Raw genomic sequence first — 26,373 nt, 5'->3', positions numbered from 1 at the left:
GGGTGTTGGTACAGGTTTCTTGTTTCCAACTTTTGAGACTCTACGTGGTGTAGACTCCCTTATTGCCTCTTGGTTTTCTAGTTGGAGTAGGAGAGAAAGCGGAGGCAACAGTAGGTTAGGTATCCTAGTTACCTGGTTAGGTTAGGAGAGGGAGAGCCTAGCTTAATATAATCTATTGAATAATGTAGGAGTAGAGGTGGAGAAATTATATGAGCATTTGCTTCCAAATAATCCAATTGAGCATTTGGGCATACCTAATTAGAGAGAAATTATATGATGCACGACCGAGAGCATACACATGCAGCCCAAAAAAACCTTGGTTGATCCAAAACATTCATTTGTTGTGCAAAAAAATCTTCTTCATAGGATGATCCTAACCCTCTGATTTGTGGAGGTTTAAAATGAACGGCTCTATATATAAACCTCAACGGATCGAAGGCTTAGGATCATCTATGGACGTGATTTTCGGGGAAGACCAATAAAGAATCATTTGGATCACCAAAAAAAAATGTTGGCCCCACTGTTTTTTCAGGATGTACATGCATGCACGGTTGTCCACCATATAAATTCTCCTCATTAGAAAATGAACAAAAAGAAAAAGAAAAAAAAAAATTGAATTCCCTTATCCTTAGTGGTTTGTTCATTGGATGGATGAGATCTTGAATTGCGTGGAGGGATCATCACTCTCATTTCATCATGTGAGAAGGTTGGCAAGTAGTGAAGCTAGGGAAGGAGTATCCAGCCCAGTTTTGGAAACCTTCGACTTTCTCCCCGTGACAAGTTTTGGATTGTGAGCTTTTGGGTTTTTCTTTTGATGTCTTTTATCGATCATCTCAATCGCCGGGTTGGCTCTGTGTTCTTTTTCCCCGTTAATTTAATTCTTTGTCATTAAAAAAAAAATCAAGTTGAAAAGATGAAATCGATCCATACAGCCACATAATTACAAAAGGGACAAAAGTAAAGGAGAACATCCTAAGTTCTCTTGTACGTTTTCCTCACAGCCACCACCCTAAGGCCTAAGCTAAGCCAAGATAGTCAGCAGTCAACGGCCGAAAGATATGGCCGGCGTTTACCTCCAAACAATCCAATTGACTCTTCATCAAGTGCATGTAAATAACCCAGTCCCCCTCTCTGCTCGCACTCGGCAGAGGCATTACGTACCCGGACTCACCGCCCCAAGGAAAATGGTATGACCCAAATACTGGCCTCCCCCATCCGAAATCCACCTCCTTCACCGGAAACCGCTGCCCTGACGACATCACAAATGCCGCCCCATCTTCCCTACCCTTTACATAAATCTTTGTCACCCCCGGCTCCGGCCGATGCACCTCCACCCAATCGATCAACCCCAAGAAATGCTCCTTAGTAGCTGCACCCTTCACATACTCATGAACAGCACCCGCCACCCAATTCAAGGGCTTTCTCGTTAGCTCCTCTACACTCTCATCCCCGAAAGGAATTGAAAGCACGTTCCCAAAATAATTAAACATGGATTCTCCATACTCAACGCTCAATCTAGTCCGTCCATCAACGACAGTACCTGTTAAAGTATAAACGATTAAATAACACCAACTCTCACAGCTTAGGCCCTGTTCGTTTGAGATTGTGACAACCAATTGTTAGCCCCAAACCTATTAGCGGACTCAAATTTAAATGTAATTTTGCTTCCCATAATAGGTTTTGGGCTCACAATCGGTTGTCACAATCTGAAATCAACAAGCCCTTAAGCTTTTGGAGTAACTGATAGTTTCACATGGTATTGGAGCCATTGCCTCCCAGCAAGTCCTGGTTTCTAAACCCAGTTACTCATTGGTATTAAAAATTCACATGTATCGCCAACTCAAAAGAGGGGCCACATGTGCCACGAGTTCAGCCAAGCGCCCCCCTCCCCCCTCCCAAAAAAAAAAGGCCCACACGTGAGAGGGCGTGTTTAAGTATAAATGATTAGAGTTTTTATATGGTGGCCGCCCGTCAAACAACAAGGGCAGAGAGAGAAAAAACCCTCCCCTTGATTTTTGATCCAGGTCAAACTCCCTTCTTTTACTGTTACCTTTATCAAAAGTCAACGTGGTTGATTTTTTCTCTCTCCACCCTTTATATGTAAAGAGCGGCCACCATATAATTTCTCAAATGATTAAATCACACAAACTCAAATGGTTTCAGCTTTTGGAATAATTGGTTGTTTTACAGTACCCATCTTGATTCTCTTCGTTCCATCCTTCTCACTCTTTGCAACTATTTGCCATAGAAATGCGCTGAGAGATTCGAGCTTGCTTCTTCTAGTCCCTCCAATGCTCACTTGGGCTTGAAGCCAAACGATGTCTTCTGAGGCCACGGAGTAAATTCGGCTTATGACATGATCGGCTCCTGGCACGGGATCTGATGGAGGTGGCATTGACGAAATTGGGACGTACATCTTGTTGATGGATGAGTCGTAGGATCCCTGAGGACGCGGATTGAGCAATGACCGTTGTAAAAATGGATAGATAGAGATGGGCTTCGATTGGGCCATCTCGGCCCATGTTACCAAAAACATGTTCATTGAGTAGGCATCAGCAATCCGGTGGTCAAATGTGCATGCAATTATGGCAGCCCCACACTTGAGCTCCGTTGCCTGTCAAAACCATTAGGAAAAAAATTCAAAAAAAAAAGAAGAAGAAATATAAAAGAGGAATGCTAGACTGAAGGGCGCCCTTGCAAAAATAGGATGAAAGGGTGTCCCCATTGGTGGAAAGTCGTCAAAGTGGATTTAATGTTCATTGACACCCATTCAAGGAATTTCCACGCATCTTTTTTGAGGATCAAGGATAAGAAAAATACTTCAGATAAGTATGACTAAAGTGACAGAAATAAGAACAAAACTTGGCTCAGGTCAGTGTCTGAGGAACATTCCTCAGACCCCCAATAGTAGCAAAGAGTGTGGGGTGTGGAAATATCAATTCCATGCTTACTTTTTATTTTCAGAAGTAACTGATATTTCCACACCCCTATTAGACTATTAGCAAGGGGTCTGAGGAAACCTGAGCCAAGATTTGTTAATAACCTTATTTATCGGTTGACTAAATCACCCACGACAAGTTGCAACCAACACCTACTATAGTCTTCCAGCTTGGCTAATATGTCGTCCAACAAGAGTAGGGGTGTCAATGGACCCAGACAATCCGATGGTTCCAAAGGATTTGAATGTTTAGGGCACAACAGTTGGATCCATATCCTAAGATCTGAAATTATTTTGAATGTTGACTCAGGTGTAGTCACAAAATCTTATGGAGCGTCCTACATCGGAATAGAGGGTGCCAATGTACAAAAACACCCTTCATATTTTATTTATTTATGTCTACTCAAGAGGTAACATTTTGTAACATTTAAAAAGCTCTACTCAAAACGACAAATAATATATTATTTTTCCAGCTATTGTTTTCATGACTAGTCTTGTCTCTTTGGAATTTCTTCACTCTTCCCTCTCCTACGCCTAAGTGCTAATTGTATACAACGTAAGCATGACTTAGGGGCCGTTTGGATATGCAGATTTTAGAATCCGAGATTTCTTCAAAATTGTAGCTAAGAGACAAGAGAAGTAGCGGACCTGCCGTCGTTTTTGACTCATTTTTTACTTCTCGCCCTTCTTCCCTTCAGCAAGAGAGTAGCAGATCCTCCCATATTTTTAGGTTTTAGAAATCTTAGGATGCAGGAGAGATTTTTAAAACCTGATTTTCTCGCTTAAAATCCAAGAAACGCTTCCAGGACAACATACAATAGCTTGATCATGAACCCTCTTTTACACTGTTTTCAAACTAAAACCCGGATTCTAAAATCTGCGTATCCAAACGCCCCCTTAGGATCATAGTTACCAGTGTGGGAAACGAAGTCCGGAAGCAAAATGTGAAACAGAAATAAGAAACATTGGGAAAAAATAGAGGGAAAACATGAAACTTGAAAATGATATAAAATTATATAAGAAATGCATTGAGAAACATCTTAGGAAACGCATTAGAAATGTTTCAGAGACGATAGACAAACGCCAATGAAAACAAAATGAAACATAAGGAAAACAAAATATATTGTTTTGTAGATTTAAAATTTGTTAATTTCAAATTCCATTAGTTGGTTGCTGAAAACTCATGAGGAATTTTTTGGGCTAATAATAATTATGATATTGACACTACCACAGTACCATGTTTTAATAAATGCGCAGAGTCAGCTGGTCTTTTCTTTTTTAATTGGCTTATGAGAGCCTTTTGGGAACTCCAGCTGTTTAAATAATAAAAGACCAGACGAGTTTGTGATATTATCAAAACATGGTTGTGCCAAAATCTGTAGCCTTTTGTTTTAGCAAGGGCTCACATGCATATTTTGAATTTAAAACTACACTTTTATATGGGTTTTTAAAAAAAAATAAAAAGAAAACTACACTTCACCCTCGTCAAAAAAAAAAGGGGGGGTTCATGGAATCTATAACTAACACGTTGTATGGTAATAAATTGAGTTATCAACAATATATCCGTAATATAAAGGTGCCGTGCATAGGTAGCAAGTAAAAAAAAAACTATATAATTATAATAATATTAATGATTAATATAAATATTGGTAAAATATGAGTTCACCAAAAGTTGACAATATATTATAATGAAATTGGTGAATAATCTCATATCATGAGAACTACTCTCACCTTGTAACTATGCTCCCCTTTGATTGGTTATGGGTAGTCCCATGGATTAGCTTAAGGAAACAAAATAATTTGGTGTAAGGACGTCAGTTAATGCAGAGGCGAATCGCCTAGCTAGAGCCAAGGTCAATCGGGACAATTTGGAGCTATTCGATCACCTTCCTCCTTGAACACTCTATTTACCATGCTTATTGTACATCTTCCTTGTTTCTTGATCACCTTCCTCCTTGAACACTATACTTAACATGCTTATTGTACATCTCCCTTGTTTCTTATTTCCTTCATAATAAATAAAGGGACCGGAAATGATTTATGCGCTCCAATGTTTTGATAAACAGGCGCTCCAGCTTTTGTCGTGTAGTATTTAAAGGGCTGTCTGAGGAATATTACGGTTCTCAAAAAGCTCTTAAACCCTACACTGCAAACATGTGGAGCGCATGTTTATTAGAACATTGGAGCTCTGAAATCATTTCCCTTAATAAAATATCAACCATTTCAAAAACCAAAAACAAAAAAAAACAAAATTGTAGTAAGATGAGCTCACGATAATTTTACCACCAAAACTTCTAGATTTTAACTACTGTAATGGGTGTCTTTTCAATCTAAACAAAGCAAGGAATTGAAGTCTAAATATCTTACCTGAACACACAACACCCCCTCCTTTTTCTTGGGCACAAGCTTCCCTTCTACGTTGGCATCTGGATTATATAATTCAAGGTCTCTAAACTCCACATCGGCGTAGGCTTCGAAGAAGTCCACGCCACGATTGTTACAAAGTATCTCCGGCTCGCCAGCTGAGTTCATGACGACCTCTCCGGAGAGCACATTGAATGATACTAGAGCTTGGGCAAGCGATTTTTTGAGAGTACTGACCATGGATGAGAAGGTGAGACTGTTTTGGTTAGTGGGCTTTTTGTAACAGAAGAAAACACCTACATCTAAGGGAGGCAATAGCAAGTCAAGGTTGGATAATGGTACCCTGTGCTGTTGCACCGGCAACAATGCCGTCACGGTGTCTTTCTGATTCACGGTGACTGAATATTCACCTATGTCCATGTCGAGAGAGAGAGAGAGAGAGAGAGAGAGAGAGATTGATGTCGGGTTTGGAGACTGATGACGGTAGATTTATAGGATCTTTGAATTTCTACAAATTTCACGTCAATAAATGAAATTGCTTTTTTGGCTGTAAATTGCTTTTTTTTGTCGTATGTTCTAAATGGTTTTGTGATTGAGGAACTTGTTTTTTCACTAATCTTCTATATGTTTGTTTATTTAGTTTTTCATACTCACCAACTCACGTCATCTTTGTGGAAAAACAAAACCCAATGTAAATTGGTAATTAGTCAACCAATGTTTGTTTATAATTTAGTTGTTCATACTTACCAACTTCAAATCATCTTGGTGGGAAAAAAAAAAACAATAGTGAATTGGTAATTAGTCATTAATTACAGGATTTTCTATCAGAGTGGTCTAAAATTTTTAAAATAATCTCCAAATCTAAACGCTAATTTTGAGAGGTGCAACATAAAAATGCCAATTTATAGCAACAATCTAAGATAATCTTCGGGAGATGATTAATTTGCACCCCCTGTAGTATGATTCACACCCCATTTAAGATGATTTGACGTCTAATTTCGCACCCCCTGTAGGATTCACACCCGTTTAGCCTGAATTGACGTCAAAAAAGCCTCAAAAAGCATCAAATAGTGTCAGACTTTAACGCTTTTTGACGTCAATTCACCCTAGAGGGGTGTGAATCATCCTACACGGTGTGCGAATTTATCATCACCCTAATCTTCCGTCCCCAGACCTTCTCAAACATATTAATTAAGTGGCTTTTTTTATCATCGTCCACTAAGACATTCCATCGTCAAAATCTCCAGGACTAAAAACCCTTATTCCATGGAAATTATTCCTTGAGAATTTTTTTTTCCAGAGCAGTGATTAGGAAAGAAATTATAATTCCTCCGCAAAGACAAACAAATGTGGGTAGGAATCAGAGCATTTTTCAGAAGGGACTAACTAAAGGAGTTAGAGATTTTTGACTTTTTACCCCCCTGAGCCTTGTTGCTCTAATATTTTCACATGTTTCATCTTCTTTTCTTAGGCCAATGACTGTCTCCGTCATGGTTTTGAGTTCTAATATTTTCACGAAAAAATGGAACTGCTGGAATTCTTAAGAAAAAATATTTTCAAAATTTTCTACTTTATTTACGTACGAAAACTTATAAGTTGAACCAACCCTATTCGAGGAACCTTCAATTTATGGTTCCACATGTTTCATCTTCTTTTCTTAGGCCATGTGAGTAGAGGGTCAGAAAAATGCAGAAAACAAGGAAAAAATCTCCACTCAAAATACAATCTATTTTTTCCTTTGTTTCTTAGTCGCTTATCGTCCCATCCTCAATCATGCCTTCTCAAGTCTCCTCTTCCTGCTGTTGTATTCATTTTGCTACCAGATGCTGATTCAACCTTGTAAAAATTGGCCAAAAACCGGCTTAAAATTACAAAATTGGCTAAAATAAGGTAGAATTGGTAAAAATACGCTTATTTAAAAAAAATAGTTGAATTTATAAAAAAATCAGGTTGAATTGTCAAAAAAAATCAGGTTGAATCATTCAAAACTCAGGTTGAATGTAGGGAAAAAACCAAGTTGAATTATCAAAAACTCGGGCTAATTGATCAAAATCAATTTTTCATGCCCTAGAGTTTTGATCCAATAGGAGCACTGACTTCTTTTTAAGGGACTGATGTTGGATCAAATATCAAGGATAGCACTCGTACTACCATATTAGGTTATGCGCATGAGACATTAAGGTGGTCCATTATTTGGGTTTCATACAATTGTTTTTATATATCCCTAAACTTTTCATTTGATAACTTGTTCCTTTCATATTGGTCAGAGTTCACAAATTGTATTGTCTGTTATAATAATTATTTGTTTATCAATTTCCTGATCCCACCAATAATGTTCAAATAAAAAACACCAACTCTAAGAGCTTAAGCTATTAGAGTAATTGGTTGTTTCATGACAAATTTGGGATTCCAGCTAATCTTGAATTGTTTTAAAAGAGATTCAATCAGTGCTTATATAGAGCACTTAGATGATATACATAGAAAGATGTTATGATAAACATAGAAAGGGGGTTGGGCCTGTAGTTCAATGGTTGAGGCGTTGTATCTCAACCTTGAGTCGCAGGTTCGATCCCAGCTTGCCTACCCAAAAATAATAAACGTAAAAAGAGATAAGAGTAAAATATTCTAATCTCACTAGCAAGATTACCTCCTTTAACCAAATTGCCTAATCTAATGCCATGATGATCCAACGATGTGATTTCAAGCCAATTTGTCGGTGAGATATCACATATTCTCACTTGCTCCCTCAATTGTATGTGGATTGAAAATTGATATACGTTTGATTATAATGAAATTCCCCAATAAAAAGATATTAAACATTTGATGCACGCCGTCGATTCTTCTGATCCAATGCACGTTGATGAAGACCCCCTAATGATGGTGACTGATCATATTGCTAAATGTCCGCCAATTTAGACTGTCGAAGAAGATGATGATTCATGCATGTGGCTCTAATACCATGATAATTTTAGGAAGACTAATTCTCTGATGCCATTAGAGTCAAATGTAGATAACTATGAAAAGAGATTATTCTAATCCAATCTACTTGTCTAAGCTATCTAGGTTACCCCATCTAACCAACTTGCCCAAATCTACCTCCAAGATGATCCAACGGTGAGATCATAACCCAATCCAACTGTTAGATCTTACTTATTCTAGCATTTCATATGGTATTTGAGCTATGAGTTATTTGAGCAATTGCCTCATGGCAGGTCCAGGGTTCAATCAGCGAACTCAAGTTTAGACAATTGATGTTGGTCTCACCTTGATCAGATGATTTAATCCTTTGATTTATCAAACCTCATCTGAGTCCCACCAAGAAAAGTTTAAACCATTGATTTTTTTCACACCTTAATTTTTTCATCTGGGTCCCTATTGTAAATATTTAAAATTAGAGTCCTTCTTTTATGAATATATTCTTTGACCAAACCCCCTTAAATTAACCCCCATCTCTTGGCTTTTCTTTTTTTCTTCTTTTCTTACACCAACCAACTAAACAATTGACAATTTGATAGCCGCATAGATGATTAATTCTATATTGTTTAGACAACGAGCTAAAATCGAAAACCCATTTCATACCAACTGCAGACTTCACGATTCCACCTTATCCATTAATTCTTCCCTCCACATATTGACTCCCTTCCTATCTGTTTAAATTATGTATTGATCAATAACTTTTACTTATTCCATTGTCTGTGTTTGTGGTTGCTGTTGACATTGGAAAGTAACACACAAAATGTGACTTTTAGGCCATGTTTGGCAGCCATGAATTTTTTCCCAATGAAATATTAGTTTATCAAAGGGTAGGAGGGTGGGAGAAGGAGAGACTTGAGAGGGCATGAGTGAAGAGGGTGAGTATGTGGCTGAAAAAACAGATAAAAGAACAACACTAGTCAAAACAGAGCTTTTATTTACCTATTTTTAAGCCACTATACACTATCACCTCACTCATGCTGCCTCAATTCTCTGCCTCTCCCACGCTTCCTACCCCTCTCTCAACACTTGTTAAACTAATTTCATGGTTGTCAAACATGGCCTCATAGTAAAGGAGTTGATACCTATTCCTCTTTGTTATGATAAAGGGGTGGATATGGTAAAATGAGGGCGTCTAAACGTAAAATAGACCCTACTTGTTACTCATCCTTGCATTACCTAAAACCAAGGAGACCCATGAGAATTATAAGAAGCAATGTACTGGAAATTATAATAAGCAAAGAATTAATTAAAAAATAAAATATAGAAGGTTAGCATCAACCATTCTCCCTACAAAAACTTCATCTTTTAATACTTTACTTACAGTTTACAAACAACTAACATATAGATACCCTTAAAACCAGGCAAGAAAACCATGTCAGTTTGTCCCAATATATGAATGAGTAAAAGGAAATCAAATAATGCAAATTCACCTAATGCAAAAATGTCTAGATTTATGGACAATGCTTTAGGTTTCAATTTTGGTATGCATGATGGAAATGAAAACATGTCGATTTCGGATAAAAAAGGAAAATGATTTCAACACAAACATTTCTTATAAAAGAAGTGTTGGAAAAATTATCCGTGTAGTGGTTGAGAAGAAGATAAGAAGATGCTTCAAGGCGCGTAAACGCTCTCTTTAAGACGATATTCGCCCCCACTAGTAGTGTGCAAAGGGGACCACAAACTCGCCTCCAAGATACAATGAAGCCCGGTTCCAAACCGATTGCTTGACGACGTTCTGCACTGAATGGAATCAAGCCTGAATCACCTTTGAATTTTTCAAGTAATTGAGACCCAAATGTTCTGTTTCTGCAGAAAACAGAATACTTGAAGATAACTTCTAAAACAGTAAAAACATGAACTTTGTAGGGGTTTAGAGAGAGAGAATTGTGCTGAAAATAGCAATTTTGGGTATGCCAAAGTAGAAATCCGAATTCTGTATAGAATGAGTATTTTCTATTGTGCAAAGTGCGCCTAAAAAAGCGCCACTATGCGCCCTATATCCTATTGCCCACGTTCGCGCGTGCGCGAACAGTGCGTTGCACCGTCTCGTGGTTCAACCCATGGCTAAGACCCATTGTGCACTATAACAAAGAAGAGAAAAGAGTAAAGCTTTATAAGCCCAACTTTTTCTTTCTTATGAGTAGGTACGGGACTATCTTTTTCACTCTTTTCTTTCTCTTGCAAAAAGCAACTCTTTCCAAAGAAAAGATTTTTCTTTCTCAAAACACACTTAGAAAATATTTTTCAAACACTATCTTTTGACCAAAAAATAAGATTTTGATCTAGCTCATGTTTCTTGTCTTTTAGTATTTAAAGAGCTGTAAAAGAGTTTTATGGTTCCCAAAATGCACTTACACGACAATTAAATACTACAAGACAAGAAACATGAGTGTCTTGTATCAAAACATAGTTGTGCTGAAATCATTTCCCTTTTGGTAAAATTATGAAAACATATGAAAATATGTGCAAATGATGTAGATTTAAGATCAAACTTTAAGAAGTACTAGAGTAAGCATAAATGCATACTAAAAAACATCACATGAGCAAAAAATCACCCATAATGATTTAGCAACATTGAAAACCAAAGACATATGTTGTTTCTTATGATTGATAATTCACTACATACCACGTTTCACATATATAATTCATATAAATATTTAAACATAATACATGCACTATATTTCACATGTAATTTATATATATATATATATATATATATATATATATATATAGAGGAAACTGTTGGTGAGTTAGCTTGCCCAATCACATGGGTCCCACATTTTGGGGAGTGATCCAAACCATTCATTTGCAAGGCCTTATCATAGATAGGGGGTGTACCAAAAATCAGCTCCATAGGATCATCTTAACCCCTCCATTTGTGGAGGACAAAAATGGGGCAGATTTGTGTCTGTCCATTTTTGTCCTCCACAAATAGAGGGGTTAGGATGATCCTATGGAGCTGATTTTTGGTACACCCCCCATCTATGTAAGGGACTTTCAAATGAATGCTTTGGATCATCCTAACAAAGTGGGCCCCCATGTGATTGGGCAAGCTAGCTCACCATAAGTTTGGTGAGCTTAAGTTCACCAACAGTTTCCTCATATATATATATATATATATATATATATATATATATATATATATATATATATATATATATATAGAGAGAGAGAGAGAGAGAGAGAGAGAGAGATGAGTTTCTACACACTAATTAATTAGTAGGGATTTGCTAGGGACCATTGCAAAAGGCATTTCGTGGTTGGGCTGTTGCATGTGAGAGCAGCTATACATGCTCATATTTTGCCTTATTTGTTTAATTCACCTGAGGTTGCTGCTCTCACATACAATAGCCCAACCACGAAATGCCTCCTGCGATGGTCCCTAGCAAATACCTAATTAGTATAATATACCACTAATATACTTACGATTTTATATTCGGTCTGCATTTTGGTGGAGAAGAAATAGAAACAATTTAGTTGGTTTGTGTCAATTTCAGTAGAAATTTAAAACCATATTTAGGTGTAATACCAATCTCAGTGCATGTTATGAAGAAGACAATCGGTATTACATGTGAGTTTGCCACTAATTTTGATAGTTAAGATCACCTGATTGGTACAATTGTACAATTTTGGATGGAAATGGGATGTGTCCTTGTTTTCCATATTTAACCATCCACATATTTAATAATACACCTAAAATGTATAGTACAAGTGAGTTGTGTATGCTATAGTAACATTATGAATTGCAGAATATGTTTAGATCCCAACCACAAAAAGATGGGGCCGACCTTTGCTCAATTTGGGATCCATGAACTGCAGATGCCCCGCAGAGACCTGAATGTCTCATGGCTAAAATGTAACTTAAAGGGCTTCATTGAAAAATCTAGAAATTATTATTACAAGAAAATAAAGGCACTACATGCAAACATGATTCATGATTCTAACAAAATATATATGCTTTAAAATGGTTGGTAGTCACATTTTATATAAGGTATTAGAGAGTATGGTATTGTCCATCCTCTCCACCCCTAGCTACATGGCACTTCCTTCGTCCAACTCTTTGTCCTTTAGCTTTTATACCTTTCTATCTGTCAAGAAAAATAGCTAGCAATGTTGTACTCCACTGCCAAGCGAGAATCTAGTGTTAGTTCCTATCATTGGTGATGCTGTCATTACCACACCAAAGTTTGTGGCCGTTGTGACCTTTTACAACGAATTCCACTGAAGAGACTGAGAACATTTACTATGTACCTACATATACTATGTACTTACAATAAGTACTTTGAACAATATTATTCTTCACTTGTATATACTTTTAACAATGTTTCCTAAGAAGATACTCTTATATCTCATATCATTGGATTTTTGGATGAAGTATTAGAAATGAGAGTATAAAGTACCAGTATTGGAACAATTTCCGATATTGGTTCCTAGTAAAAGTAATAAGATATAAGAGATTATAAATTTATGAAGTATTATTTATTAGAGCCCCAACTATTTATAGATAGAAACTAGGGGTGCAACTCGGGTCGGGCGGGTCGGGTTTTCCAAAACCCTACCCTACCCGAGAATTATCTCGGGTCAGGTTGGGTTTAATTTTTTACAGGAAAACCCGAGATTCCTAAACCCGACTCTACCCAAGATAGTTTCTCGGGTTGGGTAGGGTCGGGTCGGGTTTTATTTTTTTAGCGTAGGATAGTGACTAATTTTAAAGATTGTAGGAGAAAAAACAAATCTTCACACCTAAAATTTCTAAATTTATGTCATCAACTGTATAACTTTAAGGACACAATATTTTCACATAACGGACATGATCACCTCAATCAAAACAATTGTATCAATGTGTTGGAAAATAATTTTCTATGTTATTCAAGAGGTATTTAAGAAAGTCACAGTGCACCCATATGAGTCGGGTCGGGTTTTCTGTTTTTTTTCTTTAAACCCGGCCCTACCCAAGATTGAGTCGGGTTTTCCAATTTAAAACCCGACCCTACCCAAGACCCATGATTTCTAAACCTGACCCATGTTATTTTCGGGTCGGGTCACCCGACCCAAGTTGCAACCCTAATAGAAACACATATAGGACTTGGTATCTGCCCCACTATTGCTCGATATTCTAAAGAGTCTAGACAGACCATTTCTTCTCTAAATTTTCTTGAAGCAAAAATGAACAGAAAAAAGGTAGTAGATTTATATTTAAAATGTTTAGGTTAAATCTTGAGTGTAATTCGATGGCCCAGCTTCTGGAAGGTTTAACCTTGCGTTATAGGTATCCAAGTTTTGAGCACGACACCGTTAGCTTTTCGTGGGTGTAACTTCACCCTTGATTATCCAAATTTTCTTTTCTAAGGATAACATACGCCTTGAACATCAACCCCACCACACCTACTCAGTTCCACATATTTAATACCAAATCTTAATAGAATTATGAAATGGTCCATTGCATCGTCCTATTGGTGCATATGGTGAGAAATCCATGAAAAAAACAAGGAGTGATGGACTCATATTAAGTCGTACAAGTCGTTTAAATGGAAATATCTTGTATGTAAATACTAAAGAATGAGGTTTATTAGTTTATAAATGGTTTAGGGGTCTAAGATTGATTGTTGTGGGTGACTTAGAAGTTCATACATTAAAATAATGTGTTAAAGTCTTAGCAAGGAATAGTTATTTGTCTAAGTCTTACTTCTTTTTCCTTTATGCACGTCATGTTTGATTATCTATACAATGTATATTGTAAGTGGTTGAGGCTGTACTGGAAATTCAACACCACCACGACTTCGAACAGACAAAGATTGACCAAGTTGGTCTATTAGAAGTTTCACATATGACATACTACAGCTAGAAACTAGAAGGGATATGACATGTTCGCCTCCGTTTTTTTTACTTGCGACAGCCCCTCTAGTGTAAAAGAGTAATCGATCATACCCCTTTTTTTTACTTGAGACAGCCCCAATCCATAGTCATAAATACACTGGAAGGGGCTATCCCAAGTAAGAAAAATAGAAAAGGGGGCGAAACACTTCCCAAAACAAGTCATTCCTTTTCTGGCAGGTAAGCTGGGATCGAACCTGCGACCTCAAGGTTGAGATAAAAGCCTCAACCATTGGGGTATAGGCCCAACCCCAAAAAGAAATCATTTTATCTACCTTTTGAATGAGAGTTTTCTTGGGGTAGAGCTTAAGTGGAAAAAAGGGTCTCTCTTACATTAAATGAGAGCTTATGTGAAAGCCAATGCTCTCTCTCTCTCTCTCTCTCTCTCTCTCTCTCTCTCTCTAAGCTAGGCAGTACCTTTGAATGAATGCCATGGCGTTCCTCTATAGAATGCACTTTAAATCAAATAAGACAGAATTTTGAGTCCAATAATTGGCTCCACACTCACAATCGGTTGTCATAATCTTAAACAAACAGGACCTTATCTTGTGGGCTCTACTGTAAGACAGACCACTGCCAAAAAATCAACTGATTAATAGGTCTTATCCATATATTTGAAGGGTATATGATGATTATAGAGTGGGTTAGAATTCTTTACGAGAAAGCCAGCTGGTTGAATACCTATTCTATGTGACTTTTGGGTAATGGCCAATCCATGATAGGTCCCACTGGAGTTGAATAAGGAATTGGGTTAGCCACAAATATAAATCTATAAAAGTTATCAATCAAATAAAAAAACAGCTAGTCATTGTGTTGTGCGTTTATGTCGCTTGTGATCGAGTCCAATTATAGACTTTATGGCGACGAGGACTTGGAAAATAGTGGAGATGTTGGCCCAACTTTGTACTATATGAATGATCAAATCATGGAGATGGAAACTGATTAAAGATAGGATACATAATGAAATTGGTGAACCTAACTCATTGACAAAAGAGTGTTTTTCAAGGACTTTTGTCAGCCAAAAACATTACCTACAGAATCTGTAGGCCATGACTGAGATCTTGTATTTGATCTTTGATCAATGACTATCTTACTCGTGGTAATAAAGATTCACTAATACAAAAAAAAAAAAAAAAAAAGATTCTGACATGTTTATTTGTCTTATTCATCTATTTTATATACATTGATCGGTATTTGGGTTATGCCCTAACTAGAGTGTACATTTGTAAAGAACCAGAAGTCTTTAGGAACAGGCAAAAGTGTCGTTTGCTGGAAGTCTCTTAAGTAGAATTGCTTAGACTAAATGTTTTAGACTGTTAGGTCGACCGTCAAGTCCCCTGCAGGGCGATATTTTATCAAACAGTAGCCCACTTTTTAAGAGGCTGCTGTTGGATCAAATATCAAGGGCAATGCTTCTGACGTCCAGCCCACACAGGACTTAGACGGTCGGGCACAGCCTATTTAAGTTGTGCCCAACAATTAGTGAACAGTTTAGATTCACTCTATGAAGTGGCTCCACTGTACTTTCTGAAAATACTAGACCTCACATAGAATCACCCTATAAATTTTCTCTTAAAAATAAGAATGCTACCATATGGCCTGGCACAGCGTACACTGGTGCCACATGTCCAAGTTACGGCCAACCATTATATAGGTTGTCTATCAACCTACAACCTACTCTAGTATTCTTATCATTATCTCTTTTTATGTTTCACTGAGTACAGAATATGAATAATCAGTTTGGGGGCTCACAGTAGGTTGTCACAGTCTAAAACGAGCAAAGGCCCTAAGTGTAAGTGTGTCATCTTGAAGTCAGCCTTTCTCCTTTTCATGAAGGGCTGGGATGAATCACTCCAGAAAGCATGCATGTTTTTTAATCTCAGCCCTCAATAAAAGGAGAAAGGCTGATTCAGGGTGACGCACTAAGTTGTAACATGTGATACACCCTCTTCTAGATAAGCATTGATTAGGCTTAATTATAATAATCTATGAGTGAATCAATCATTTTATGTATTTAAAATGGGAGATGATATTTTCACTCCCCCTCCATTACGCATGCGCTCCCCTTATAATGTGACATCTGCGGGGTTGAAAATATTATCGCCCTTTAAATTTTGTGTTTTGTTTTAGTTTTTTTTTTTTTTTTTGGAAAGGCAATCTTTATTTATTATTTTTTTGGAAATATGATAATTTATTAATGAGAATTAAAATCACAACCTAGAGGGTTGAGAGAATGAGGAAGACAACCAAACAAAGTCAAGAGGCTAAAAATCGAATATTCATATTTTATTGATGGTTGCTCAATCCACTTGTTTTGCTTTTTGGCTACACTTTTTCGAATAAAACTTGGCTCAGGTCGGAGTCTGAGGAACTAAGGGTGGTGGGTGTGGAAATGTCAATTACATGCTTACTTTTTATTTTCAGATTTAATTAAGTTGGGTAGAATTAAATAATAGAATGGCAATGTCAACAACAACTTGTGCTGATTTTCTCTTACGAAGCCACGACAGTCTCAAATTGGTTAATGGCTGAAAACTATTTAACATTTTAGAACGTGGCTTTGATGTGTGCCCTTAAAATGACATTTCAACCACAACTTGAGACCTTTCAGCGTTCGAGAGGGTGGAAGGACAAGGAAGTGTATTATATGCAAATGCACAGTTCATAATAGTCCAAAAAATAGTTGTAGCAGCCACATCAAGCTCTCATTTTCACCAATGGACTATGGGCAGTGATAATCGACCCCCGTGTAGGGCAATGCTGAGAGAGAGAGAGAGAGAGAGAGAGAGAGAGAGAGAGATATTAGCGGGTCGATTTATCACTGCCCTAAACTAATACTCTTTTGTCTCACTCAATGACAACATGTCTTATTTGTATTTTCTATATTATTACACTTCTTACAATATTTAGCACTCCCCTTTATCTTAATGCCAGAATTTATATACCCTATGTTGTACTAAGCTCTCCCTCCCTCCCACCCGAAAAAAAAAAAAAAAACAATCCGAATTGATCCTGTAACAGATCTGCTACAAAGAGAGAAAAATGACAGATTATACTCCCTTCCCCAGCTGGTGGTATTTTGATTCCGCTATGGTTGGAAAGAAATTTTTATTAGAAATTTCTTTTAATTAAATTTTTTTCTATTTGGTTTATAAACAGGAGAATCAGAATAGGGTGTCGATTCTGACTCCTAAATCTGGCAATCCAAACACGACCATAGTGTTCTCTTGTGGGACACGATGAGACTATACTTTAGAGAGTCTCAAGTTGAACGATTGATCCCAACCATTCAATCAAAATATAACTTTTTATAAGCATTTGCTTGATAAATCATGTTTGTTGACATTCACAACTTTGAATACAGGTACCATTGTGGCTTACAATATCAAACGGATACCATAACCACAATCATATGTCATGTGTATCGTGGACCTCTCACATACAATATCTCATTCACTTGAATGATATTAGCATTTGTCGCTGAGGGCACAAGGTAGAAGAAATGGTATTCCTTATTAAAGGATAAAGCTAAAGCTTTTGGTGTAATTGGTTGTTTCAGAACTTCAATAACCTAGACTGCCAAGAAAGCTACAAAGTACTAAAACAGTTAGATACTTCGGATTTGCTAATTGCACATATCAATATATAAAAGAACTTGCAATCTTACTAATCCACATATGATAACCAAACAGCAAAGAGATGTACATCTTCTGTTTTCTTTGAGCAAATGATCAAGAATGGAAGCAAAACTAGGGTTAGATAATTACGCGTATGAATAAACTAGATCAAGGCATGTGCGTTATCCTTAAGAAGAAATCACCTCCCACCAGATGACCGAGATTGATTGACGATTTCCTTCAGGATAAAACGACCTCTTAGATCGCCAACATTATGAACAATATCATCTAAGACTCTAGTAAACTCTACTTGCAAGTGAAAAAGAAGTTCTCAAAAAGGAAAACTCCTAGACAAGAAATCCTTTAATGGCTCGTATAATTGATCAAGTTTTTTTAATGGTTAAAAAAAAAAAACCTTCCTTGGATCATCTTTAGTGATACAAAACAGAGCCGATGAATCATATAATGGCTAATCAACATTACAATGAAATGAAGTGAGCGCCACTTTCATGAGTTGTTAATCTAAACTACAGTTGGGGTTCTAATAATTAATGCTCTACAAAAGTAATTGCTCGGGCTAAGAACTACCAGTATTGCTCTTATGCGGATAATTTATACTACCTTATTTTTAAGAGAATTTGCTAGGGACCATCGCAGAAGGCACTTCGCGGGCCGGCCGCTGCATGAGAGAGCAGCCACATATGCTCGTATACGTGAGTACCTTCTTAGAAAAATTAAACATGTCCAATGTACATATAAGCCAATATTAATGTTGTTCAAAGAACATATCATACGTAGATATATACACGTAAGAAACATTCTTCAGCTTCTTTGTTGGAATCTTTAATGGTGGTCGTAACAAACTTGGACTCTAGTATGGCAGCGTCAATGGTACATGCAGGCAAGGAGAAGTGAAAAACATGATACACTATAAACGTTGTCAGGACAAAAGCAAAGAATTAGACAAAGATATTGCCATGTGGATGAAGAAATTGCCACGCGGGGTAGGGCAAAGTGCAAGGGGCAAGAGTAGTGATGGAGTAATTTACACTCTCTACTACCTTGTATAAAATGTGGCCACTGTCAATATTAATTATAAGCCTTACTACGGATGGCCATACACCAAAATGCATGTTGATCCTAACCGCCCAATTTGTGGCTATTAAATGGACGGTGCAAAAAAATGAAGGAACAATTATCTAGTTAATCTACAAAGCACAAATTGGCCTTAAAATCATCCAATAGGATTATTTTTTTTTGGATAACCCATCCATTACAACCTTTAGAGAAATATCTTGAGTTGGACCATTGAACAAGAGGCTCATTTATACTTCTGGCCGCTTAGGAAAATATGAGCATGTGTCATGTAACAAAGATTTTATATCATAGCTGGGCATCTATTTCCATGGAAATATGTACAGAGAGAAAAGTACAATTTGGTCACCTATTTGGATGATCTAAATCGTTCATTTACTGGTCCCTTGGGTTAGATAGGACGTGCCCCAAACATTTTCTCCCCTAAAACCCTTTTATTTGTACAGATTTTTATTTCTTCGTGCTTTTTTTAATCTTTTTTTGTCTTCAATTTTACACCAAATATATAAGAGGGTTAGAATCATCCTACAGAGATGATTCTTGAGCACGGCCGGCCTATCAACGACAGGGACCAACAAGCGAACGGCTTAGATCATCCAATAAGGGAAAGCCCGGTATCCTTTTTCCTGCCCCTTGCAGTTCCATTGGCCTGTTTGTATGGCAAGAAAAACATTTCTGATGGAATTTTTTTCATTTCCATGATTTAGAGGAAAATGATATGATTAATATTATATTATATTGAAGGTCCCTATATGTATAGGGTTGGTTAAAGTTATCCTTTTCTAATTATCATTTTCTCTTTTTCTGGTTGGTAATCTGGGGTTTGGCAGGACCCTACCAGTTTATTAAATGAAAAGAAAGATGATAAATTTAAGTATGAAAACCATCAACATTTTTCTTGAGACACACAGATAGGAAAACAAAGACTCAATTGACCCACAAAATACTAGGGACCTATGAGCAAACCAAATAGGTTGTGTAAAAAATGTAGGAAATTTTAGAAATTTTTTTTCCTTTCCAAACTTTTCCAGAAAATTCCTATTATCCAAACAAGTAGCCGTTCTTCCTGGAGGGTAATTTACTGTTACACGCTGAAGTCTTGAAAAAATTATGTGAATATGCCGCTTCTTGAAAAAACTCTTATAAATGCTATTTATAAAATGATGAATTTCTAGGACAAAATTTCCCCTCAGGTTACTTTTTCGACTAACTCATTTTGGGGCCAATTAAGCAAATTTGGGTCTAATTTGGGTCTGACTAACATATTTTGGATTTGACTAAGCATTGTTGGGTCTGACTAACTCATTTTGGGACCTACTAAAGCAAATTTTGGGATCGAGTAACTCATTTTGGGGCCTAGTAAGCATTGTTAGGTCCGACTAACTAATTCTGAGTCGGCTAAAGCAAATATTGGGACCAACTAAATCATTTTGGAGCCGACTAGGCAAATTTTGGGACCGGCTAAGCTAGTCGGCTAGGCAAATTTAAAATTAGTCGGTCAGAAAATTTTTCTAATCCGCCCCAAAATGAGTTAGTCGGTTCCAGAATTTGCTTGGTCGAACTCAAAATAAGGACCCAACAATTGTTAGTGGAATCCAAAATATGTTAGTCGAACCAAAATTTGCCCTAAAATGAGTTAGTAGTCCCAAAATTTGCTTAAGCCGCCCGAAAATGAGTGGGTGGAAGAAGTGCTCAGAGGCAATTTTGTCCTAGAAATTCATTTTTCATTTTTTTATAAAATAGCATATATAAGAATTTTTTTCAAGAAGTGGCATTTTCACATAATATTTTCAAGACTATAACGTGTAACAGTAAATAACGTACCCTAAACTATTCCTCCAATTTCCAAGGTGTTTGACTGATGGTCTACTTGGCGTGGTTTTATCGAGTCGTTATCCTTTTTTACGTGAAATCGAAAGTCTGCATGGAGCGCCGAGTCCGGCAGAAGACGAGTTTCATCGCCACCTCGCCAAACTAGGACAAACAATTTCTCTGTTACTTCCTCTCCCGTCCCTCACATCACTCGCTTTTCGTTTTTCGCCCATTTTATTCTTATTTTTTTAGTCCACGTGATCCAAAATACACGTATTTTAAGGGTTTCTTTGTTTTGTTATGCTTCGGTTTTCGAGAGCAATGCTTCATGGATGCAAGAGTCATACAAGTAGAATTTATTGGGAATTTATCCGCAAATGTTACGTGACTACAAATTAAGTTTAGACTCTTGATATTTTCATTGACTTGTTTTAATAATTGCACGAACTCAACTTGTCTTTTCTTTTTTAGTTGGCTTATGAGAGCTTTTTTGAAACAGTAATAACCTTTTGGCAGCTGTTTCAATAATAAAAGAGAGTGCAATTATCAAAACATTCTAGTGCCAAAATCAGTAGCCTTAATTTATCGGCTAAATTTCATGTGGGGAGTTGAGATTAAAATTATATAAATATATTAAATTAAAGATATTAAAAAATAATTAATAATATTATTCAAAAAGCTTTAATTGAAGTGGCATTCGATATTGCTTAAAAAAACTTTAAAACTTCCACCCATTTTGTCTGTTTTTAAAATTTTAAAAATAACTGCATTTCTACCTTTTTGGAAATGATATTTCCACCTTCTCTTCCACTATTTTAACCGTTTGATTGATTTGTCATTTCTTAAAACTAGTTGCAGACCCATGTGATGGGGGATGAAAAACAACAACTAATGAGTTGTCGACACGTGGCCCCGGAAGGGTCCACCACGAATTCAACACCTGTCCAGGGGTTATCCGGTAATTACCTGAGAGTAGGTAAAACCTTAACCCACAGAAGGGCCGACACCTGTCCTGGGGTAGGTAATCCAACTACCCCAGGCCTCCCTCTATAAAAGACCTCTCAAGGCTCAAAGTAAAGGGTAATAACTTCTAAGCTACCACTCTTAAATTTTTGACTCTGCACTCCTGCTCATACTGACTTGAGTGTCGAAGGATCCGTCCAGAGCAACGACTTCGGGTTGGTCTTCTGACCTCGTGCGCTCTTGTGCAGGACTCAGTTCCTTCACTTCAACTCCTCAGGTCCTCCAGCTCAGCTCTTACGTCACTGCCGTATCTGTTACCGATTTTAGGCCTAACACCGTGCGATGCACGGGGCGCTGAAGAGAAAAATGAATTAATGGTATAAAGAGTAGTCGTCTATGAGCTAAAAAGTAAGAGTACCGTAGGAATTAGAATTTTGTTCTATACATTTGTAATCCAAAACTTAAAAAAAGAGATCACTTCTTTGCCCTTTCTTCAATGATTTGGAGGTTAGAATATCTTCTAATTTGTAGCACTTAATCCTCCTTCCTTTCTCTTTCATATTCCTTAGAAAAGCATTTATAAAATCCTTCAAAACATGTAACTTCGGTTTAATATCTTCTCCCATCAGGGATAAAAAAAACTGCCAAAAAAGTTCTTCAGTACGTTTTTTTTCATGTATTTTTAGATATAAAAATCTAGAGCCGTCAATACTCGCTAAAATTCTAACTATTATGTAGCAAAACTTTATAAAAAAGAACTTGGCAGCACTGTATCCTAATCTCCAAAAAGTAATTTCTCAACTCAGGCTCCAAGTGATTGGCTTGATGATTTCTCATTATTGGCCAATTTCCTCCTTGGCTCGTAGCACTTCAAATAGTTGCTACAGAGGGCACTCACATCCTGCTTTACATCAATAGCCTTAACCAAGCACTCTTTGCACCTACTCGTCATGTTGCGTTTGTAGCATAATGCTCCAACTTACATTTGATATCATTAATTTGGTTCTCCTGCGAATATAATGCGCAATTAGTAGTCTCCAAATAGTATGGAACAACTTGCAAAGGGAAATAAAAAGTTGGAGAAGATTTCTCGAGCGAACCACGGACAATGGCAATGCCATCATGTTTAGAAAATAGACTCCAAGAATAACATGACTCATTAGAGGAAAAGAGTATATTTGGGCCAATAATACAGGCACTTAAAAAAAGAGTATTTTTTTGACATCTGATACGCAATTTTCACTTATGTGTTCAATTTGTTCATTTTCTTGAATAAGCAGGTCAGAGCCTAAACATGAATTACCAGCTTCACCATGCACTGCTTGGGTTACTTGGGAAGTGATACTGGAGCTGACACAATCCCAATTTGGGTCCTATTCATGCATTAGAAAACAAAGATTTCTACAACATATAAGACCATAAGAGCATTGTAGGAACCAAAATAACCATACTTGGGAATACATGTTTGGACGAAAAGAAATACTCCAAACACTTTCCGGCAAACAGTAGAACTTGTGATTGGAATGATGGGATCAGGAAGTTATGCGAGGTAATACTTATAGACAGATGGAATCAAATTAATGAGAGAATATCATTTAGATGAACCTATAATAGCAATCTCCTTTGAACCTATAATAGCAAATACCCATATAAAGATGCAATTAAAGCATTCAATGTAGCAAATTCTCATATAAAGGGCTAATGGTAGTAGGAATTTGAAACGAAGATAAAGAGAACTTTAGGAAAAGATTAAGAGACATTTATATTTATCTCCCTTTGTTTCTCAAATCAAGAATGCTTCAAATAAAAATCACAAATCAACAATAAACCCCCTCGAGTAAGACCAAAGTGACCATCAATAGAATGAGACCAAACTATATGTCATGAACATTTAATGAAACCAAGCTAACCTTATGAACATTAATAGAATCAAACTATTGAATAAGTCTCGCAACATTTCCCCTCGAACTGATGCTTAGATGTCCATTATGCCGGCATGTCAAGAATGTCACGAAGCTTGATGCTTAGAATGTCCATTATACTTAGATGTACATGGTTAATATATAATAGGTTTTTTTATAAGTATGAACTATGAAGTATCCTCACATCGTTTTGGTCTAACAAATTGCATGTACTTATAGAAGGATTTGCAAACGAATATGTTTTGGATTCTATCAGCTTCTATTCTATACTATCCTTGTTTAATGAAATTTGCGTCTCATATGACCCCAGAAAGTGATAAAGAAGAAGCATCAATGAAATAAAAAAAATTAGGGTACAAAGAAATTTAATAGTACAAAGAATTCATTGCAGGTTTGTCCGTTAGCTGAATAGCTTGATGTGAGGATCTCTTAAAAGAATTTCAAAATCCTACCTTTGAAAGGTCTGTCGACCAAAATAATGTGTCACTATTCAAACAGCAACTTCAGATGTAATGGCAAAAAATAGAATAGCAATTAACTTAAGCAATGGAAAAAGAATAGAAATCATGGATATGATTTAACATTGGCGGAGTAGACAGGAAATACACGTTTCCCTTGCCGCATTGCAGACATCATAATTGGTTGATTTTAGGTCCTTGATTAAAAAAATGAAAGATAAATCGAACCACTGCATATCTATTCACTAATTAGTGTTTACCTTCAAGATACTCAATGGATCGTTTGCCATCACGTTCTTCAGACCTATCAGAAATGAAAGATAAACAAATTTTTATTGCAATAATCTAGAATGGAAAAATAAAAAAAATTCACCGTGCGATGCACGAATTGATATAAAAATCTCAAACCTAAAGCTTCATGATATATGAAAAAAAAAAAACATTCAAGCACCCATCCTAAAGCTTCGCAAAATATGAAACAAAACATTGGTATCTGATTAAAAGGACTTTACTTAAGTCCCTCTTTTGATTGCAAGAAAAACGTTACGATGGAAAATTTTATCTTAGGAATAATGTTTATTTCAGTTGGTATTTCCATTTGGTTTGGTTCACAGTTCTTTTCATTCAAAATATACCCTTGTTTTTGGTACAACTAATTGCATGTTGTATGAAATCATATAATATATACAACCATTAACTGTAATAATAAAGAGTAAACACCCAAACTCTATGTCAAGATGGAAATGAAAGAATCCAAATATACCAACTTAGATACCAGCAATTAACTGTAAAAGAAACGGAGATGACAACTGATTTAGAGATCTAACCTTCCATTTTTTTCAACTAAATGGTTTGGATCGTGAAAAAAGTGGGAGCCACCCATGCGAATGTAGAAAATAAGAACAGAAACACCCACATTATTTTGTTTATATTTTGTTTTTGGCTCATTGATTTATACTTTGATTTCAAGTTTCATATGTTTTTATAGGAAGGGCTGAGCTACATATTTTGACTCATATACGTTTTCTTTGATTTTCTTATAGGTGTGGTTGCACTACAATCTGGGTGTCTAGGTTTATCTGACATGGAATTTTAGGTTTTGGACTGTCAATTTCTTCTATGATCTGGCAGATATCTTCTTCCGGAAAAGTGAAGAAGATATTTTGCTCATTGCGTAAATGGTGTAATTTTCATTCAACTAAAACCAATGAATAAAGGCCAATCATATTTCACTATATGTTGAAAAAGATAAGAAATAAAAGATAAAAAATGCCATAATTCAAATTTGTTTCAATGAAGGAAGGAAATTGAATGAAACCAACGGCGTCAACTATTTGAATAACCTGGATCACAAAACAACGCAAGAACATGAGAGAGCTGAAGATGAGGTTGAAGAAATGGATCAAGAGTTATTTCAAGAACGGAACCATAAATTTTGGGAGCAACTCTCTTTTGGGCTAAGTTGTAAAGAAACATAAAAAAAATCATAGACATCATTGAACAAAATTAATTTCACATCAAGAATCCCATGAAAATGGATGTGACATTATATGCAGCTAATAGAGGATGAAAGCAATGATATAAGAGGCATCAGACATGGTATAGCAAAAGGGGAAAAAAGTTACATATGTTTTATTAAGGGAGCTGATATTTCCGCTTCACTTTTAGACTAATCCACTCCAACTTGGGGTGGATTGGTCTAAAAGTGGAGTGGAAATATCCAAAGCATAGGGGAGTTGATATTTCCGCTCCCCTTTTAGACCAATCCACTCCAACTCTTTTAGACCAATCCACTCCAAGTTGGAGTGGATTGGTCTAAAAGGGGAGCAAAAATATCAATTTCCTTTATTAAAACTATTATACTTGTAAGATGAGGCATAAATATACCCTAATTAAGATTACAGAAAACAAAAAGGCCTTTTAAAGAAATGAAAACCACCATCCGCAGAAACCCACCACCCAAGACACCCGAGTAAGAAGCCGCATCGAACACCAAATTTCCTGAAGAGATCAACGATTCGAAGAGAAGACCTACATCCCTGTAATCCACTGAAAATCTTCAATAAACATAAAATCAATCCTACAAAGCCATATAATATTCAGTAAACATAAAATCAATCCAACAAAACCATAATCATATCACCAGCTAGAGAGGACCCACCGGATGGTACAAACGAAACACCACTTACTTTTCTTCGGAGATTGCTACAGCCCACGAACAAAGAGAAAGGAAGAGGAAGTAGGTTTTGGAAATGGCAAAAGGAAAGCATTAGTAAAACAGCCCTGAACGTTAAGAATAAGGGTAGATAAGGCCTGTAGAGAGATATATAGAGAGATATGGAATGACAAAA

The 26,373-nt window shown here is 36.6% G+C and overlaps 1 protein-coding gene and 1 long non-coding RNA gene across 2 annotated transcripts; both read right to left on the bottom strand.

Moving 5' to 3' along the window:
• Positions 1–856: 856 nt before the first annotated feature.
• On the bottom strand, positions 857–5,831 carry LOC143879883 (coniferyl alcohol acyltransferase-like). Its single transcript, XM_077382541.1, has 3 exons — positions 5,306–5,831; positions 2,194–2,614; positions 857–1,540 (listed from the first exon to the last, which is right to left on the bottom strand). The coding sequence occupies exons 1-3, from the start codon at positions 5,720–5,722 to the stop codon at positions 1,017–1,019; spliced, it is 1,362 nt and encodes a 453-aa protein (XP_077238656.1). The 5' UTR covers positions 5,723–5,831; the 3' UTR covers positions 857–1,016.
• Positions 5,832–22,421: 16,590 nt separating this feature from the next.
• LOC143878702 (uncharacterized) lies at positions 22,422–26,061 on the bottom strand. The gene is made up of 3 exons (XR_013251083.1): positions 25,979–26,061; positions 24,283–24,326; positions 22,422–22,650 (listed from the first exon to the last, which is right to left on the bottom strand). It is a non-coding gene; the product is annotated as an uncharacterized LOC143878702 (long non-coding RNA).
• Positions 26,062–26,373: the final 312 nt, after the last annotated feature.

The sequence above is a fragment of the Tasmannia lanceolata genome, unplaced genomic scaffold (assembly GCF_043159265.1).
Source record: "Tasmannia lanceolata isolate RefF3 unplaced genomic scaffold, GAP_Taslan_0.1 ptg000006l, whole genome shotgun sequence".
NCBI classification, from domain to species: Eukaryota; Viridiplantae; Streptophyta; class Magnoliopsida; order Canellales; family Winteraceae; genus Tasmannia; species Tasmannia lanceolata.
The sequence above is the reverse complement of the archived record's forward strand: the minus strand, read 5'-3'. Positions and strand labels throughout refer to the sequence as shown.

Bases quoted from the DNA above. Each gene is read 5' to 3' on its own strand.
- LOC143879883 (XM_077382541.1), bottom strand. From the start codon at position 5,722: ATGGACATAGGTGAATATTCAGTCACCGTGAATCAGAAAGACACCGTG. The intron at 2,615-5,305 runs GTAAGATATTTA...TGGTTTTGACAG, and splicing joins AGGGGGTGTTGTGTGTTCAG to GCAACGGAGCTCAAGTGTGG. The intron at 1,541-2,193 runs GTACTGTAAAAC...ATACTTTAACAG, and splicing joins AACGAAGAGAATCAAGATGG to GTACTGTCGTTGATGGACGG.